General features: G+C 35.2%; 2 protein-coding genes across 2 annotated transcripts; one reads left to right on the top strand and one right to left on the bottom strand.

Moving 5' to 3' along the window:
- Positions 1–905: 905 nt before the first annotated feature.
- LOC118753022 (H/ACA ribonucleoprotein complex subunit 3) lies at positions 906–1,360 on the top strand. The gene is made up of 2 exons (XM_036487871.1): positions 906–1,046; positions 1,106–1,360. The coding sequence occupies exons 1-2, from the start codon at positions 993–995 to the stop codon at positions 1,244–1,246; spliced, it is 195 nt and encodes a 64-aa protein (XP_036343764.1). The 5' UTR covers positions 906–992; the 3' UTR covers positions 1,247–1,360.
- LOC118753021 (transmembrane protein 223-like) lies at positions 1,307–2,261 on the bottom strand. The gene is made up of 2 exons (XM_036487870.1): positions 1,715–2,261; positions 1,307–1,658 (listed from the first exon to the last, which is right to left on the bottom strand). Exons 1-2 carry the CDS (start codon positions 2,181–2,183, stop codon positions 1,363–1,365), a joined length of 765 nt encoding a protein of 254 aa, XP_036343763.1. The 5' UTR covers positions 2,184–2,261; the 3' UTR covers positions 1,307–1,362.
- Positions 2,262–19,349: the final 17,088 nt, after the last annotated feature.

The raw sequence follows: 19,349 nt of genomic DNA, 5'->3' as shown, positions 1-19,349 counted from the left end.
CCGACAAAATACACATAAAGAAAGAAGCAAAACAGAAATAGCAAACTTCAAAATTACGAACGTACGTCACAAAAGGCTGTTTCTCAACCTAGTAACGTAACGTCATGTAACGTATTGTCAGATATTGTGGATGATGAGAAATAAGGAAAGATTTTTACATTTTGGAAAATTTGTATACAAATTGTTTTGCCCGATTACCAGAGTTTTTAGATCTTGACGTTTTCATTTTAAGCAGCTGTGAAAATGGATAAACAAAAATTCGCGCCAAATATGTTCAATAGTCAAATGCATCGATCAGCTGTTTACTAGCTAGTTTCCATGAACCAAAAATACAAGATCACGCCTTCTTCTTAGTAGCCCGTTATAATCGCATTTAGGAAAAAAGTTGGGCGACTTTGACATCAGCCGTTTGTTTACATTTGTTCGTTGTTTACAATTTGGTGGTGGCTTTTAACTGCAATTTTCTTAATTTTCGCTTGTGACAACGTGTGCACACATAAGGTAAGGAATAATTTAACACAACGACATAATTTGTAGAAGAATTTGCATAATAAAAATGATTATTCATGCGTTCAACAATTACGCGGTTTTTTTTTTGTTCTCTACGTTGTTTACTTCGTACAACAAAGATGGCGTCGAGATTTCAACAGCTTGAAAATAACTTTTTTCTTTCTTTCGGGAAGGCGTGATCTTGTGTCTTTCGTTCATGGCTAGTTTCTGCTAGTTTTGCGTTTCTTTACTTTATTTCGCTCACTGGGATAGTAATTTTCTCAATGATGCCATTCTTCTTCTTCCTGACAATTATCTGGTAAAAAAGCAAAGAAACAAAGCCTATGATCAGCTGTTCTTTTGTGTCATTAACCATTTACAATAGAGCACCGCCAGTTTGACGTTCTACATTGAGCTGACATTCGTTTTGGTCGTACCCAAAACACGTGTGAAGAGTAAATTAAGTTCAGGTCCAATTGTTTTACTGCAAAAATTTAAACAAAATGTATTTAATGTACACTTTAAACGAAAAAGGCGAGCGCGTCTACACATTGAAGGTATAAAGTGTATTTTCCCGACTTGTTTTAACTAAACTAAAAGCCCTATTATATCGTAGAAACGCACTGAGGATGGACAACCAACAATTTCAGCTCACCCGGCGCGTTTCTCTCCAGAGGATAAGTACTCCCGGCAACGTTTGACCATCAAAAAACGTTTTGGATTACTTATTACACAGCAGCCTGAACCAGTTTACTAACTTCTATAACTACATAATACCCGCTAAATCTTTAAGTTTGTTTCTAAGAAAATATTGTAATGAAATTGAATAAACATTTTTATTCACTAAGCCATAAAACTAGCAATACATTTATTCTAATCAATACGACGCTTCAAACCCGCTGTGTAATCAAATAGTTGTGGATTCCGAAATTCTCCTCGCATGTCAAGTACATAATAAAGTGCACGGTTTTTCACCTTGATCGGTAGTTGTGAGCGTGCCATTTCGCGAGACTCTTGAGCTGAAACAAATTTCAACGGCACCGTCAGTATCCGATTTCTGTTAAAAGGACCATAAGTTACGAATGCAAGGTCTTTTCCGCCTTTTCGAAGAATAAGGTAACGCACGGAACGCAATGTGAACAACCAGGCGGCGCAAAGAATACCATAGCCTGAAATAATTTATGTTTAAATGTCACTTATAACAAAATCAGATATAACTACTTGCCTATAAGAAAGCAAACGATGGTTATGCCATTTCTATATTTATTCTCTCCGAGGTTAATACGTAGATACCATGCTAGCTCCTCGCCAGGTATTTCCTCTACGGGTGCATCTTTGAGCGTTGTAAATGCAAAATGCGACAGGTATGTCCAAAAAACAAATTGACAAAGCGCAAAAATGTTCAGCACATTGTAGTATTTGGGATTCTCATATTTAAAAAGTATTACATCCTTTGTAACGTTCGTGTTGACATCGTAGGCTGGAGTACAACGATTACGCGCCGGTGCTCTCAGTAGAACATTAATGGATCTATTGAAGAATGTTAATTTCTGTGGACTGGAAGCCTGTTTTACTGACGGCACAACAGTTGGTAACCGATGGAGTAAGCGAAAAGTGCTGTTTCGAAATATATTGCTAATCCCATTAACGGTAATATTTAATAAATTACTCATTCTGCAAAATATATGCTGCATACAATACGCAACTGCGTTAACCTCAACATTTTTTTCTTGTATAAAAAGAATTAGCGAACAGCTGTTTTTGTTTATTTGTTTTGATACAGTGCCAGGGTTTTATTTGCCTATATACTAGCAGCGTTGCCGTTTTGTCAAAATTGTATAATTTTTGATACTTTTTTCTAAATTTTGTGGCCTATGCAAATAAACATAAGGAAAATATACTGTTACGATTATCCTCGAAACCTTGAGGGATTTCCCAAATATACTCGGGCTCGTATCGCTGGATTGTTAAATAAATGCTAACGATGACCGAATTGTAGTACAATTAACTTTATTGTACAACAAACAATTTACAATACTTGCTAATACAGTAAAAACACTTTACAATACTTGTTAAAGCAATAACAACGCTTTACTACTTGTTAACACAATTAAACTTATAGCTTGCTTATTCGCAACTCAATTCTCCGCTCACTTCACTTGTAGCTTGCTGTCTTGTAACTTCGTAACTAACTCACCTCGTGGTGGCGGCGCCCTTATATACCTGCGCTGGCACTTATGGCAACTCTAGAACATTCTGAAGTTTATCGCTCATTCTCTTTCGCTCGCTGTTCGCAGTGTTCATCCAACTTGACGTTTCTCTTTGTGGAACATTCTACGTCATTCTTCGAACATTCTGCCTATTTCTCGTTGTTCGCTTTGTGTTGCCGCAGTATTCGCCACAATACAATGCAGAATTTCCACAGTTCTTCATAGCTGTATTCACAGTATATACAGTAATAAACCTTTTTAAGTATTCCTCAGGGGTAAAATCTGATCAGGGTTGATAATGAGAAGGGACATGAATTTTTGCTGATGCAGAGTTGCATACAAACTTACTGTAGTATGAAAGTGAGCAACAACCGTACTATGGCAGAGTTGCACTGTTAATTTTGTAAACAAAAACATTTCTTGTCGTTTTAAAGAGATAATTTCTATTTATTTTCCAGAAACCAGATATCCAGCTTGTAGAGAGAGGCAGTGGCATGTAAGGCCCACTAACACCTACTTATCATGTTGGAGCAGCTTAGGGTAATGGATCATTGAATGTGTTGGCTGAATTTATGACCACCATAACCAACGCTGTCTCCAAGAAAATTTGTGTCCTGAATTTATACGGTAGCAATTCATAGTAATTGCTATTGTATGTGTGTATGATTCATATTTGCGACATTCTATACTTTGATGTTAAGTATTTTTGGGGAGTTCCGCTCAAACTTGGGTGTGCGCTTGGGGGGGATGCGCTGCCAGGCACTGGAGTCTCTATAACTAAACCAACCTTTTTTTTATAACAAAGACTTAAATATATTCGAAAATTTAGAGTTTTAATTGATAAATTCACAAAAATCACGTTTTTTAATAAAAAATACGATGTGAGTTTCCAGTTTATAGAAACACAACAGTTAAATATGTACTTAACTATTGATATTATTCTTAATTAACCCTCTAGTAGGCTGAACCGCCTCCAGACGGTCGTTAACTAAACACCTTTTTAGTGCACCTATAATAATTTATTTCTATATTCGTAAGGCACGATCTTTAGACAAAAATGGTACCTTACGGCGAAATAAATTTGAATCCGTTATGTCAATACGTTTTATTTTAATCGGCAGTTGAATTACAGATAGTGAAGGCACGGTTAAAATTAATTATTTAATTATTTCTTTGGACAAATTTTTTGATATAAAAAAATTCGGTGGATTTCAGACCGTCTACGGACCGGCTTGCCGACATATAAAACCACAGTTTTGCATTTTTGACCGTCTGCAGACGGGATTGCCGGTTCGTAGGTCAACACTGTGTAAGAGAAAGCTGAAAATATGTCAAAGTATATCGGCGAGCCCGTCTCCAGACGGTCTTGGTTTTTTCTCCCCTGTAGGAAAAAGTTACCGTCACAGATCGAAATGGACATCATTTTTGGATTTCTCGTGCTAAAATCACCCATTCCTGAATCTTTCAACTCATAAAAAAATTAGCCTACTAGAGGGTTAAGCATTGATACCATACCTAACCTACACTTTGTTCATAAATAACACAATTATATATATCTTATCCTCGAAAAGACCTTTTTTCTAATAATGAGGCGAAATTCCCCACAGTAAGTGTTGCTGTGCACGCAAAACGAAAACGCTGCACCCAACCAAAAAGTACTCCTCGGGGACCAATTGGTGAAAAACTGCGAAATATGTTCTTACGGTATATACTGTGGCTGTATTGCTGAATATTTTAAACGAATTATCAACGCGCCTAGAATGGCGGTGACTGGAACTGGTACCATTCTTTGGTAATACAATTTTCCCGTTACAAAATATTCGGTAACGTTAGTTGTCAAAATTGTTGTGTAAAGTAGGCGTCCAGAGAATTATAAAGACTTCTCAGCAACCGCCATTAGTGTTGTTTGGCGTGAATTTCATATTATTTACTTGAATATCCAACACAAAACACTATTTCATGTCTGCGATTATGTCTTTCCTCTTTTTTTCAAAATGACCTAGGCATGACCGAATTGTCCAATTTACTGTCCAGTTCACTGTCTTCGAAAAATCAAAGACAGTGACGAAGACAACAGGAGAAGTGTGAATATATTAGTAAAAAGTGTGAATGTATTGCTATTGTCTTCGCAAACTTGGTCTATGTAAACCCCAAGTAACCAAGGTAATTGATTAGACTCGTGTTTATTTATTGGCAATGAAAATGTTTGCTCCTTAAGTTTTTAATTGGCAGTTATGTTAGTTAAGCACAATAGTATAAATAGCGGACATTGAGTAGATAATCTCACCAGAAAAAAAAGCTGGTTTGGCACTCTAATGGCCGGTTGTTCAATGTCTGATTAGCACTAATCGACTGCTTTATCGATCATATGTTATATCCCAATAAACACCAAAAAAATATTTCTCCAACCTTGGAGAAATTCATAGTTCTCAAGTTGATATCCAACATCATTCTCCAACTCATCTCTAACCGACGCGCAGATACGTAAAAAGTGATAAGAGATACGAATTTATAATTATCAAGTGAAAATCTAAAGCTATATAGAGGGGAAAACTACCAACGAAAAGTAAATAATCTTCAAAGTATTCTCAAATATTCTTGAAAGAAAATAAAACGCGAAGTGAATCAAGTGGCAAAATTTCTGTCGGACTGTATACTGTGAAGTGAATTATTGTAATACGATATTGATTAACTGCATAATCCAAAAGGAGTAATAAATTAAAAATTAATATTTAAATTCATCTATCCATGTATGTCGTTTCAATCAAAAAGGTATAAGGTATTTTACTATTTCAATTTCAGTATTTCAATGATATGTTTGAGACCAATTGGAGAATTACATTTGAGTTCAAGTGGCGAACTAGCATTTTCTCAACTTGAGAAACAGTCCTTTTTCATACAAAGAAAAATGCCCTTTTTGTTGAGAACGCTTTGATCCTCCACTTGAGGTACTGTTGAGAAACAACGTTGGAGATTTGAGAAATACCTTAGTTCTCAACTTAAGCTCAAACCTAAATGTTTATTGGGATGAGTGATGTCGAAAACGTGTGTAATGATGTTTAACCGGCATTAAACAACCGGCCCCAAAATGTCAAAGTAAGTACACGTAACTTGACAATTTACAGGTATATTCTGCACGTTGCGGAAGATCCTGTAACTGGAAACATTTATTACCAGGAAATGTTGCCAGTTTTTGTCACCGCCATTCTAGGTATGTCAGTAATGCAGTTAAAATACTCAGCAATAAAATAAAAAAGCAGGGCATGAATTACGTAACTTTGAAATGATTGTCGTTCAAACGATACTGACAAAACCATGTCGTGAAAACACTGATTCATGCATTTGTTTTGCTGTTACGTGCTACTGTTACTGTTACGTAAAGCAAAACTGGAATTGAGTGGACGATATCGCACAAACTATCGAAAAGTTTTTGGTTTTCATGAAACAAGAAAATCTCAGCACGATATCGTCCAGACGGTTGTCGTCATACGTGATTCATGCCCAGGTATTACAGCAGTGTTTTAGTTAGTGTATATAATCATGAACAAAAGAATATTCGCATTCATTGGAGGCAATTGCATTGATTTATGCAAAAAAATTGTCCTAAATTTTTTTTATTTATTTTTTTCAAGTGGCTTAAAGCTGGTTCCTATACGCAAAAATAAACGTGGTATAAAGCGAGTATAACATGAAACACAGCTAAAATAAAAGCTCTGACCATAAACACAGCTGCAAAGCTGACCATGAACACAACTAGGAATGTTCGATATTTAAGAAAGTATCGATATCATGAAACGATTTAATTCATTGCATGCAAGGCGAATTTATATAAGGTGGTGTTACTAGATCAGCTGATTTTGTGTATCAGTTTCGCCTCACTGCTTCTAATGTCAAATTGAAAAATTTTGTTTGAATTTCCACACACACACACACAGATTTTGACAGTTTATGTCGCCAAAGCAAAAACAAAATACATGTAAATTTTTGTTTTTGTTCTCTTGCTATCACCTTATATTAATTCGCCTCGATTGCATGTAAAATCGCTATGGCGATATATCGGGCTGAACAATATCGATATCGGAAAAATCGATGTTGAAAATCCTACTCCCAATTGAATAGAATATTAGACCAGCCTGTTAACTCACCTAATTGTGTTATTTCGATCTTGTATATTTACTGAGGATTAAAACGGCATGCCGGTCGACTCAAGCGGCTCAAACTTAAGAGCTAAATAAATCACACAAGCTGTTGGTTAAACCTACTTTAGTATTTTTCCATACACTTTTTTGTAGATTAAAAATAAATTTCAACTTAAATATCGAAATTGCGGGTAAAGTATCGATGTCTTCGATATATCGACCTTGGAATATCGATTCAAAAAATCGATTGTCGTGTCATGAAATATCGATATTCAGAATAATCGATACGATATCGAACAGTCCTAAACACAACTGCATAGCCCCAAAAAGACCTTTGTGATAAAAGCTATGTTTCTTTACGGATAATTACGATTAGTTTATACTAGAAGCATTTCTCAACCTAAAAAACTAGCCGCTAAGCTCTCTTTCGTTCTTACGCTCTTCTTTTTTTACTAGCAGAAAATAGCAGCGGTCAAAATGAATGCGCTTAATATTTGCAATTGTCAAATACATAGATCAGCTGTTTACTTGCTAGTTCCTGCGATTTTTGCGTTTCTTACTATTTATTTATTTCGCTATCTGTGAGCATAATTCTCTCAATTTTCCCCATTCCTCTTCCTGATAATTCTCTGCTAAAAAATAAAAGAAATAAAGCTCAAGTTATATCGAAATAGTATCAAAATCCATGGTATGCAAACCTTGGTAAATAGGCCTTGCCATACAACCCTGTCCGGCTCGTCGTTCATGTGTTCACTCACTTGACAGATGTCACTAGCGGTGTGTCTATTAAACAAAGCGAAAATTATTGTTGTCTTGTCAATGGTCGTGGTAGTTCGAAGCGGATTGTAGTCTGTCAGTTGAAAAAATTTGATTGAGTAAAAATAAAATATTTTTGGTGACTGAAAAACAATAAACCTTTTGCAATTAAATATAACTGTAACTTAACGCATCTTGCTGTGATTTGACGTTGATTTGTGTTCTAGAGCGAACTACCGTGATTGTAATGCATATTTGGAACGCTGGATACACATCTTTGATCTGAAAAGTAAGTTTTGCACCATTTGAATAAGTTGTAGTTATTCTAATTACTGCGGTATCTCTGTTTTATACTATTTTCCGTCTTGACTGCCGTGAAAATGTATGAAAGTTTATAACTTCCCGCGTTTAAAACGTCTTGCCAATTTTTGCGTTATTATTTTACATATACAAAAGAGTTGCCATTAGCTGGCAATATATTGTTCCAACTGCGGGATTGTCAATCTGTGCATATTTTTGCATAAGCAAATAGATCCTATGCACCAATGCATGTTTTAATACCAAGTTTGTATGATGGTGAGTATTATTAGATATATATATATATATATATATATATATATATATGAGCTAAGTAGATATATTTGCGAATATAATTTAAATTTCGAAGTTAAAGCTGAGCGATTGTTACTTAGAAAATTATATTAATTAAAGATATACCTAACTTTTGAAGCAATACATTTGTGTTATAATAATTGTATAATCATTGTAGTAATTTAAGGTAGTAAATTGCGAGTGCATTAATAATTTTGCCAAAATTAATCACAATCCAACCGATTGCACACGCCGTCAAATTTCTTTTTCTCTATTGTCCGAAACTCGCTTTCTTGCATTCGTATTTATTTTGTAACGGAAATGTGATTTTGAAACTTCATGCAGCTCGAAAATTGGAAATTGTGTTATGCATGCCGTTGAATCCCGCTAGATACGCACTACATTTATATTAGAAATTTTTTAACGAAAATGTTATTAGGTGGCTTTGTTATTAGGTTGCCTTGTTATTAGGTTGCTCGGTTATTAGGTGATTTTATGGGCAACATTCTAGTCGAAAACAGCAAACGCCTTATCTAAACGGCCTTTCAACTAATCGCTTCAATAAAGTTGGGCGGCAGGCAAAATTTGATTCAACGTAATCGCTTTATGTAAATATCGTATGAATTAAAACTTTTGTTGAGATGGCATAATTGAGTACTTGGAACACATGGCAACCCTGCTGACCATGGTGGCTGTGCCGAGATGATATATTTTGCCTGGTAAAATTTGCAAATAAACTACTTTGCCGATTTGACTGCCTTATCATGTTACAAACGATTTCATTGTTGAATGTCTATATAATGCACACCCAGTTATTACATCCTCGGGGGCCATTTGCGTAAAGTGTTTTATGGGAAATTATTGAAACCAAATATATTGATATCTTGACATTCGAAACAAATCAAGTCCATATATTTAAAAACAAAAGCACCTATTTCATTGCGATTGAGAAATTTGTTGAAATGCGTAATTTTTCTGAAAAACCTAACCTCAAAATTTCTACAATCGATAATATAGACACAGAGAAAAAAAGAAGCAGAGAGAAAAATGTGAACAAGCTCTACACAGCACACGCTTAAACATCGGCGAAAAAATATATATGCATGTGTACATACACACAAACGAACAAACCCATTACATGCGGCTACTGAAGAGCGACGTAGCCAATAAAAAAAGAGAAACCAAACCGATGACGTAGGGATAATGGAAATTCGATTTCAATATCTGAACCGATTTGGAAAGAACCGCAAGAAATACTGTTACAAATATATACTGAATTAAATGTCTCGAGAGAGTCACATAAAAGTTTCGTGCATGCACCTACGGGGAAAATATCTCGCATTTTCTATATACTAGAACTTGTGTACATATAACCTAAATTAGGCTATTAACATCAAATTAAACAAAACTCAAAATTCATTGCATGCTTGATAGCGAATTGCTAAACGTTACAAGCATTTTAATAAATTTTCGACCCAAACCAATATGGCCGCCGTCGTTGTTCGTGCAATGCCATCGTACGCTTCGCTTATACATATATGTATGTACCTATGTACATATGCCTCAACTTGGTATATTATCACCAGAAATGAAGCGGGGGTATCGGAACGGGCATACGTTTGTTCGTTATAAAATTCATTTTGTGTATGTATACTACTGGGGAAAACAGGGAAATTATGGTTAGGGCTTGGCCTATTGCCTAAATACTTGAACTTTTGGATTTTGGAACCTGCTGACTAAAAATAATATCTTTCGAAATTACGCATTCTGGCTGTAGACACGACCTCCTATACCGTTGGTTTGTTACTTTTATGCACAGTGCACACAGCATGTGTGCATAGAGCGCAAAGGTGTGTCGCGGCGGGGTAGAGGTTTGAGACGCGATGAATGATGAATGCTGTGCCAATATTGAGCGCATTTTATTTGAGACTTTTTTATTTTTATTAATAACTAAAAATTTCCCCCCTTTAGCGTAGTTTGGTAACACCTTTAATATCTTTTTTGTTTGTTTGAGTAGGTAAATAAGTTGCATTATGCATTATTCTCTTAGGGGGCCAACTGAAAAAAGCATTGTAAAATAGCTAAACATTGAACCAAAAATCCCTCAGTTTTTAATATAATTTTCAGTCATTCGACATTTTTTTTTTAATATTTTTACTTTTCCGTCATTCATACATTTTATTATTCGTATGTATGCTTGCTGTGTTGGCATTCGTCTTTTCCACTTTTTCGCCAAATGGGGGAACAAGTCGCCGTTGCCGCCGCCGTTGAACCAAAGCGACTGTTGTATAGCAATTTTATGGCTGCAGCTTCGTTGTTTTTCCTTTGCTATGCTTTTCTGGTAATTCTTCCGAGTTTTTACATCTAACATTTTTATTAAAGAGTTGATATTTCGAAAATATCGTTTCTTTAAAATGCCTTCGGAAATATATTTATTCTTCAAATGAATGTGTAACCAAAGATGATCGTTCTATTGCATTCGCACTCATCTGTAGGTATTACTTGTTTAGCTCGTGTTTTGAGCTGGTGCTCCTCTTTCTGCTTTTGTACGAGTATGTACCAGCGCTTGCCGGATTCTATGTGGCTGTGGTTGTGTGTTACTCGTATATTCAATGCAATCAAGTTTCCCTCGTGATGACTGCTGCTTTGTGGACTTTGTCTACTTTTGATTGGGTTTATATCTCGATTAATTTCTAAAGACGAAATGTCCGTATAATTCACTGTTTGGTTGGCTGTTGATTTTTCTTGATTGGAAATTTACGCTGACGAAAGTTCACAAAAAAAAAAGTTATGTCATTAAAAAAAAATAAGCTTAATTTTTTGCCCATCCCTAATTTTCCTACCTTCCTAAAAATTTTGAAATTTGTACTCGAAAAATATTTAATTTCAATACAATTTCTTCACTGCCTTAACCCAAAAATTGACTTACGCACAGCAAGTCCAGCGAACTTCGCTTATTTTTATTATAACAACCGAATTCTGTGCTACTTTATTGCCTTTTTGATTGGCGTACATACCTGCTTTCCTTTATTGTTAACATTTAATGCACGCTGGGCTTGAAATCTTAACCATTTCTAGCCTACATTTTAAAATATGGACATATAGACCTATTTCCATTGGATAGGCACTTTGTTGTGGCTCAACCCTCTTTTTGTCCCCGCATGCTTCTTGTACCTATCTACACAAAGTTTGCACATTTTTCTTAGCTAAACACACCAGCTAAAGCTAGCGTCTATGCGGTGCAATAACAAACACCTGGCATTCAACTTTCTACACTTGAAATAATTTCGAAGTTGAACTTTGAAGCTTTTGTTGGGACATAATTCTATAGTCGTTTAAGTAATTTGATAAAAGTTATATATTTCGATTCTTATAAAAATATATGTATGACTAAGTATAATGATGTCACGTACCTGCTCATCTTCTCTTAATTACGCTCTGGCCTTGGATTGTTGCTCTCCCGCGCTCTCTTACACGGCTGCTACTTTTATTGTTTGTAGCTTTGTAGACTGTACATATACGCGTATGCAATTTCTTCGCGGGTCCGCTAAAGATACAATTATGCAAAAGATGTGCAAAACTAAAATAAACAACAAAAAACCAGAAAATTGTTAAATTTATGTAAGAAAGAAAATATATGGATAAGGAAGTAGGCTTTCTTTGCTGTTAGGGTTTTAGTTATAGAGTATTTTTTGTTGTTGTTTTTGAGTATACATACAACTATTTCAGTATACATACACATCTTGGCAACTCTGCCACGTTGAATATACACACATTTATACATACGTACATATGTAGGTATACATAGATATCTTTTAACAAATCCAAGTGGCAACATTTTTCGCAAACCTATAATCTCCCCGATTACCTTTATTTGCAAATATTAAAAAAAAAATTGTTTCTTTGAACATAAAATATCGCATTTGTTGTTGTCCTTAACTTTTCGAAAGCTGCTTTTGAATTTTGATTTTTCTGCTCATATTTTTAAAAAACTTTCTTCTTTTTTCCCCAATTTATAAAAAAAAACTTTAATATAAATTTATTTTTGCCTATCTTCTAGATATGTATACTACCGCTTATGCATTTTTTTGCCCTCTTTGCATGCTTGAGCACACAATTCGGCGCCACGCTCTTTCTACGCTCTCATGAGCACTAGCGCCCGCTCATATGCCGCATACACGCACACACAAACCCAAAGGAAATGTGTCTGCCTGCTGGGCGTTTGTCAGTCAGTTATCGGTCAAAAAAAAGTCTTCTTGGTAGATCCAATATGTATTTCAAAGTATCTCTTATTCATGGCCGATACACACTGATTTTTTAATTGTCTTATGTTAAATGTTTTACTTAAAAAAAAAAAAAAAAAAAAAAATAACAGTGGCATGGAAATACTAAACTGCTCCACTAGAATATAGCCGCATGCTTGAAACAAACATAAACAAAATTGCTTAACAGCGCTCCAGTGGCGGCGGCGGCGACGGCTCATTCATTCATTAGCTTGTTGCTGTACTTAGTTTGTTCGTTAGGAGTGCGCCGTTTCGTCCGCGCTGTTCCCCCAAGTCCACCAAAAACTGTGGTGTTTGCTGCTCTTTACTTGCTTGCTCCGTCGAACTGGTTTTAGGTTTTGCCCGTAGACTTGGTACGGAATGTACACTACGTCGTTGTAGATTGTATGAAAAATATTTCTTGTTCGCTTATTTATATTTTTAAGTTATTGGCGTACACATTTTGAAATTAGATGATTTTTGAATTCGATAGTACATACTTTAGTTGGGCTTTAATTTTCCGAAATTATGTGGATCCCAATACAAGCCCATTTGGCACGCCAATACAGACTCAATTTTATGTGTACATATGCACACGATAGCATTTAATACGACTTGGTTTGACGTCCGTTGTACTGTATGCGTCCATATAGAGAGCAAAAATTTTTGTTAGCTTCGCAAGAGATACATTTTATGATGTGTATCTACATACTTTTGTGTATGTCGGTATATAGGGATATATGTGTGTATGTATGATTGTAAGCTTTTTTCATAGTTCTCATTATACCAGTCCGTCCACCAGCACTGGAGATTTGTTTGGTTACGTAAGACTAAATCCAGTTTTCCTTCGAGATTTGTTGTTCAATTGCTAATATTTTTAAATGCGTCTGCGAAAATTTGGGTTCCTGAGATGATTTTCCATTTATATAATCCGAAAATACCAAAAAGTACAAATATTGAGCTAAGAACAAAGAAATCACTGCTACCTCTTCTTCCATGCTGTGTAAAAATTTCATAGATGTATCGCATTACCAGTAGCTCACTACAACAAAATATGTATTCATTTTTACTATTTTAGTATATGGACATACCTACATACGCTACCTTAATTCACAAAGACCATAACCAACAAGTTTTTTATTTTACAGGAGAAGCAAAAAATATTATAAAAGGAGTATCAAATACAGGTAGGGAGGTTTTAAAAAGTCGCATGTAACTCCGTCGTTTTTGGTACTAACATTTAATCATTTTTATTGAAGGAGTATTTTAATACATACTACCAAAATCTGCGAAAAACGCAGTTTCAAAAAAGTGTTGGTTACGGCCATTGTAAATTAAGGGGACGTATGTATGTAAATTCCAAACTTTAAAGCCGTTTTTCTCGAGTTTGTTTTTTGTTGAGTTACCGACACTATTGAAGTAAATGAGCTATATCGTCACCTGAAATGCAAAAAGACGTAACTGAAATGGAAAAAGTCCTGACTAATTTTTTTTTGATTTTTTTCATAAATTTATGTGGCAGTTGTAATTCGATGAAATCTATCATATCAATCAAAAACTGAATTTTAATTTTTTTTTAATTACGACTTTTTGTATTTTAGCGACGATGTTTGTTACGTCCTTTTGCATTTCAGGTGACGATATATAGGTATGTATATTCGGGCATATATTTTTTTTTTACTAAATAGTAAGCCGCCAAGTTCTTAAAACCTGAAACATTGAAAAAACACTACTTTTTCAAATTAATGCATACACCCAGTTTCACGAAAGCAGTTTAGGTGAAAAATGATTTTATTTTGTTTTTGAATTTAATATGAAAACCGACCGAAGGGAAAATATAATTTTTCGCTTAAGTTGCGGGTGAAACCAGTAGTAATTTGCTTCTCTGAATCTGCAGATTAATACTCTGCATTCTGCAGATGCATACATGCACAAATACAAATGTACATATGCAGTTACAGTAGCGGGAAGAATGTTGTATACCTCATCGCGTAAAATACAAACTTTCTGTAAAATATACGAAAGTGAAAAACTCGCAGAAAGAGCAGCCAAATTTTAACTTATTACAGCCACCGGAGTAATACAGTTGTGACTATATCTGGCCAAGGACTAACATTCCACTAATATACCCTACAATCTTTGGGAAATTTTTATGCTATTACAAGAAAAAAAAAATCAATAAGGAAAGGCTGGATTCAATGCTTCCAAAACGATGGATTTCAATACTGTGAAAAAAAAATTTCGGACAATAAAATAGATCAAAATGTGCCAGTTGAGAACCAACTCTGAAAAACTACTGGTCATATTGGCCGGACGATTGTCCGTTCGAGAGAGAAGCTTCTATTCACCTGAAAATGCCAAAACCGAGAAAGAAGAGTTGATCTTCGATTCGTGGGATGTATACTGGAGTGATGATGGCCCTTTGCCGGAGTATCCGGGTCGATCAGTTCATTAGTCAGAAACAGTTCCTGCTAGGCTGCCACATAACAACTCACCCATATTACAGTCTGACGCAGAGAGATGCACCACCAGGACACGTAAGAAGAATACCTTAGTCATCTAGAAGCAGACAAACAATTTTAATCACCCCTCAGCCTTCATCGCGAAGCAGGTTTCTCCACAACACGAGGACACCACGAAAACATAGTCCCCGATGGCCGGCTGCCTCCCATGGATATGAGCGAATTTCAACTCCCGCACGAAACTAGAACCACACTGGCGCAACTCAGATCTTGCTGGTGCCTACACTCATACAGAACCAGATTAGATCCGGAGATCTGCCCAGCATGCGGAACCGGTCCTTACAACACCGCGCACCTTTTCCATGCCCTACATATCCCACCCATTTGTCACTGGAAGCGCTGTGGACTCAACCTATCGAGACCGTTCGCTTCCTAAGATTGGAGGAGTCAGATGGGGAAGATGAATAAACGACGATGATTAAGAGCTTGCTTGTAAGCACATAATGTCGATACCTTTGCAAACCGACTAAATCGTAAAAACGTAAACAAATTTTTTTCAAAATTTTCTTTTTGATGGCTAAATGATCATCGAAGGAGAGATGATTTAGAAGAATTTCTGCAAGCAAAAAATAATAATTAACAAAAAAACAATGCTTACGTTTTCTTCGCGGTTCCATGGTTCATCAATTTCGATGCCTAATGACTCGAAAATCCAGCGGATTGTCTCCGATAAATTGATTTCCTTCGCAGTACAATCAAAGGCATTCGCAACGATCGCCAAAGACAAAACGTTTACGATAACATACAAAAAACTAACCGGCCGGTTCTTAATTATGTGACACTAATATCCTCCAAAATCCTTCACTCCGAACTGCTACGGGATATCTTCTGATGTTCCGCGAATAGCAGCTACTCGTACTCAATATGATCAGAAAACAATTTCCCTTTGATTGTTGCTTCCTTCGGGAGCACTCGAACCGGCACGAGTTTGGCCACGAGCTGTCTGAAGGCATTTCTACGAATTAACGGGGATTCATTCATTACACATTAAATAAACTTCAGTGGACACTATATACGGATAACACTATATTAACCGAGATAATGCGACAAATTCCATGTCCTCTCGCCACCAGAATGCCGCAGTCGTGGTTCAACAATCACCTAAGACAAAGAAAGAGCTTCAGAGACGTCCGCGTTTCCCGTATGCCGACCATCGTTTGGAGGTGTGTTCATTGCCCGATTTCCCTTTCTTGGTCTGGTGTCTTAGTCCGATTATAATGACAACGAAAATTTATGCATATCAAAGAGATAAATCACACGATATTGAGTTTATCTAGGAAAGTTTCCGTCATATTCATAAAGATTCTGAACTTGTACCTTCTTAAAGAATAAACGAAAAAAATGGGATCGATATAAAAAATCATCGAACATGAAAAACTGTTCAGCAGTTGCTTCTGGTTAATCGTTCATAAACGAGCATCTACACTGGAATTTTCGCAACAGGCAAAACATCTTTGAATATATAAAACGACGGTGGTATTTCCTTGAATACACTCTTCTCTTGCTTTGTAGCTTCAAAAAATTAAGACTATTGCCAATATATTTTTACGTGAAGTCTCACAAAAGCTAGCTAGGATCAATCTTAACAAATAACGCGAAAATGGCAAACTGATTGAAACGAACTTCTCAAAGTCATTAATTTCATTCAAGACCATTGACCGGTTTATCTTAGCGGAAATTGTCCTGAGAGACATATTACATACATACGAGTATCTCATAAGGGTTGAAACAGGCAGGCGATCAGCTAAAAAACGTTTACGGTTAGGTGGAGTACTTCTGCGTTTGTTTTCCAGACGATTATTCACCTTTCACTCAAATATTAAGAAGAATGCAACAAAAAGGCAAACTATTTTGTAGAAAAGAAAACGCCTTACATCTGTGAAGGACGTCATTGAATAGTACCAGCGTTCGAAGAGCGAAAAGAATCTGTTGGTGCTCAGTTTTCACAGCAACCAAAGGAACCCGAAAACATACTGGATTTCGAATAGTTTTAATTTTGTAATCTGGATCGGGGGCGTTCCCGAACAGGCAGAAGGGTTTTAAATGTTTTGTGGAATATTTTATACTCTCATAATAAAAACAAACCAACGGAAAAAGACCTTAAGAAGCTGATTAAATCGGAACAGGAGGCTTTCAGCAGAATTTTAAATATTTTGTGGAATATTTTATGCTCTCTGATCGAGTCGCACACCCGACATAGATCATTCGACCATATTCCCAGCTTTTACACATGCTCTCTTAGGGCCAGTTTTTTATTGCACGGTTAAACGCTCGAGCCAGCTGGTTTGAACTAAGATTAGCCAACCTAATGTCAGCCAATTAACTAAAAAACTAACCCTTAGTCGGCAGTGTCCTGTAAGGATACATGTTATTACCTTTGGGAGGTTAATTAGGTGTTGAAATCTCTGATTGTTGTACCCTCCCAGTAGACTCTTTGCCTGGCGCAGTACTGCTGAACCACGCCAGTTTAGCTCCCTTAGTACGTTCCTCCCATTTCTCAGGTCTTATTTTCCTATTATCTGGTGAGACTGCAGCATTTTTAAAAGGTAAAATTTTTTAACAAAATTGTGTTACAATAATTTGTAACCGACTTCATACATCATCGAAACCTGAACGAGGTTAGTTCTGGTTAAAGGCCATATCTTCCTAGCTATGTGGTTTAGATAACATTTATACTTTTGCCAATTATGTTGTAAGGCTACTCTGGTCTAAATTCAAACATGAGTACTATTTTATTGACCGCCACTGTAAGTATGTACATACATGTGGGGATTCTTTCGGGTTCTCGTTTGATATTTTTGCTGCAAGTTTAAATTTAAGCAATTCAAAACTTAAATAAATACAACACAATAAATTAAAATAAATTGAATAAAATAAATTAAAACAAGATAGAATTAAAATAATAAATAAATAAAGTTAATTTAAATAAAGTAAATTATAAAAATAAAATAAAATAAAATATAGTTAAAAAAAAATAGAAAAAATAAAATAAGGTAAAGAAATAAAACAAAATAATAAAATCACATTAAACAGAAATAAATTAAAATAAAATAAATTAAACTAAAACAAAATAAAAAACAATTAAATTAAAACAAAATAAATTTAAAACAAAATAAATTAAAATAAAGTAAATTAAAATAAAATAAATTAAAATAAAATAAATTAAAACAAAATAAATGAAAATAAAATTAAAACAAAGTAAATGAAAATAAAATTAAAACAAAACAAATTAAAATAAAATAAAAAATAAAATCAAATATTTATAAATTTAAATGATTGTTTTTCTGCCGCTCAATGTACTTAGTTTGTATTAGCATACATCTGTAACTCTAAAATACTTTTTATTTTCAGGAAGAGCAAAAGAAGTGTTGCTTCTGTACCAGATTATATGTACAATGTTTTGCGTGTTTAAATCAAAGGAAAACTCAATATGTATCAGAAGGAGTCGATATTAGTCAAAAGATTTCATATTCATTTGACTTTGTTTGTAGCGTTTTCTGTGCCTCTTTTGGACTTGGTGAATTTGCCTTTTGTTGAATATGAAAGGGAAGAAATGTAAAACGTACCTTAATACCTTTGAAAACGATGCATTTTTAATTCCTCTTACTTATTTCAAAATACATGTCGTCGTTTAAAGTACAAAAGCGCGTATCGCCGATCTGCAAAACCGCGTAACTAACATTTTTTGCCATAAAATTGGATTTGCTCTCACAAGCTCTTGGCTCAATCCTTATCCATTCGACCTGAAATATACTAGCAAGAAATGCGATTGCTTTATAAAAAGGAGAACCATTTTGAAATATGAGTGTACTCATATGCAACCTCACATACGCGGTTTTGCATTTTGTTGATACGCGGTTTTGTACTTTAAACGACGATATGAGTTAAGATTCTACATCGAAATTAAAACCCACAAAATTGCCTGTTGATTTAAAAAAATTTTAATTAAACACATTATTTTGTCTAATTTGTTTATTGCTTCTATGTAAAACTATGTCGTGTTGTATAAATTTTATTTAAATTTAAATTAACAAAAACTTTTATTAGCTTCTACTAAATCATTTCTATCGATTTTACAAAAAACCGCCGAATACACACTCGCTTCCAACCAGCTCAGCTCGTCCATGCAATATTCCCCCTTCTAACTTGGATCCACTAGCCAGCCACATCGACGAACCACCTAGTTTTTACTTATACGAGTACTTATATGTATGTACGTAGCTTTTTTTTTATTCAAACGAACAACTTCGGTTTTAGTTGTCTTATTTTGGTTTGCTCTCTCTGGGCGTTCGTTTAGTTGGCTTGCATGTTTTACTACTTTGTGGCTTTGGTCTGCGAAATTTTTATATGCCATATTTTTCTAAAGCTTTTAAACTTTTT

The sequence above is a fragment of the Rhagoletis pomonella genome, unplaced genomic scaffold, assembly GCF_013731165.1.
Source record: "Rhagoletis pomonella isolate Grant_MI unplaced genomic scaffold, Rhpom_1.0 Rhpom_scaffold_02053, whole genome shotgun sequence".
NCBI classification, from domain to species: Eukaryota; Metazoa; Arthropoda; class Insecta; order Diptera; family Tephritidae; genus Rhagoletis; species Rhagoletis pomonella.
This window is presented reverse-complemented; position numbering and strand designations above follow the sequence as displayed.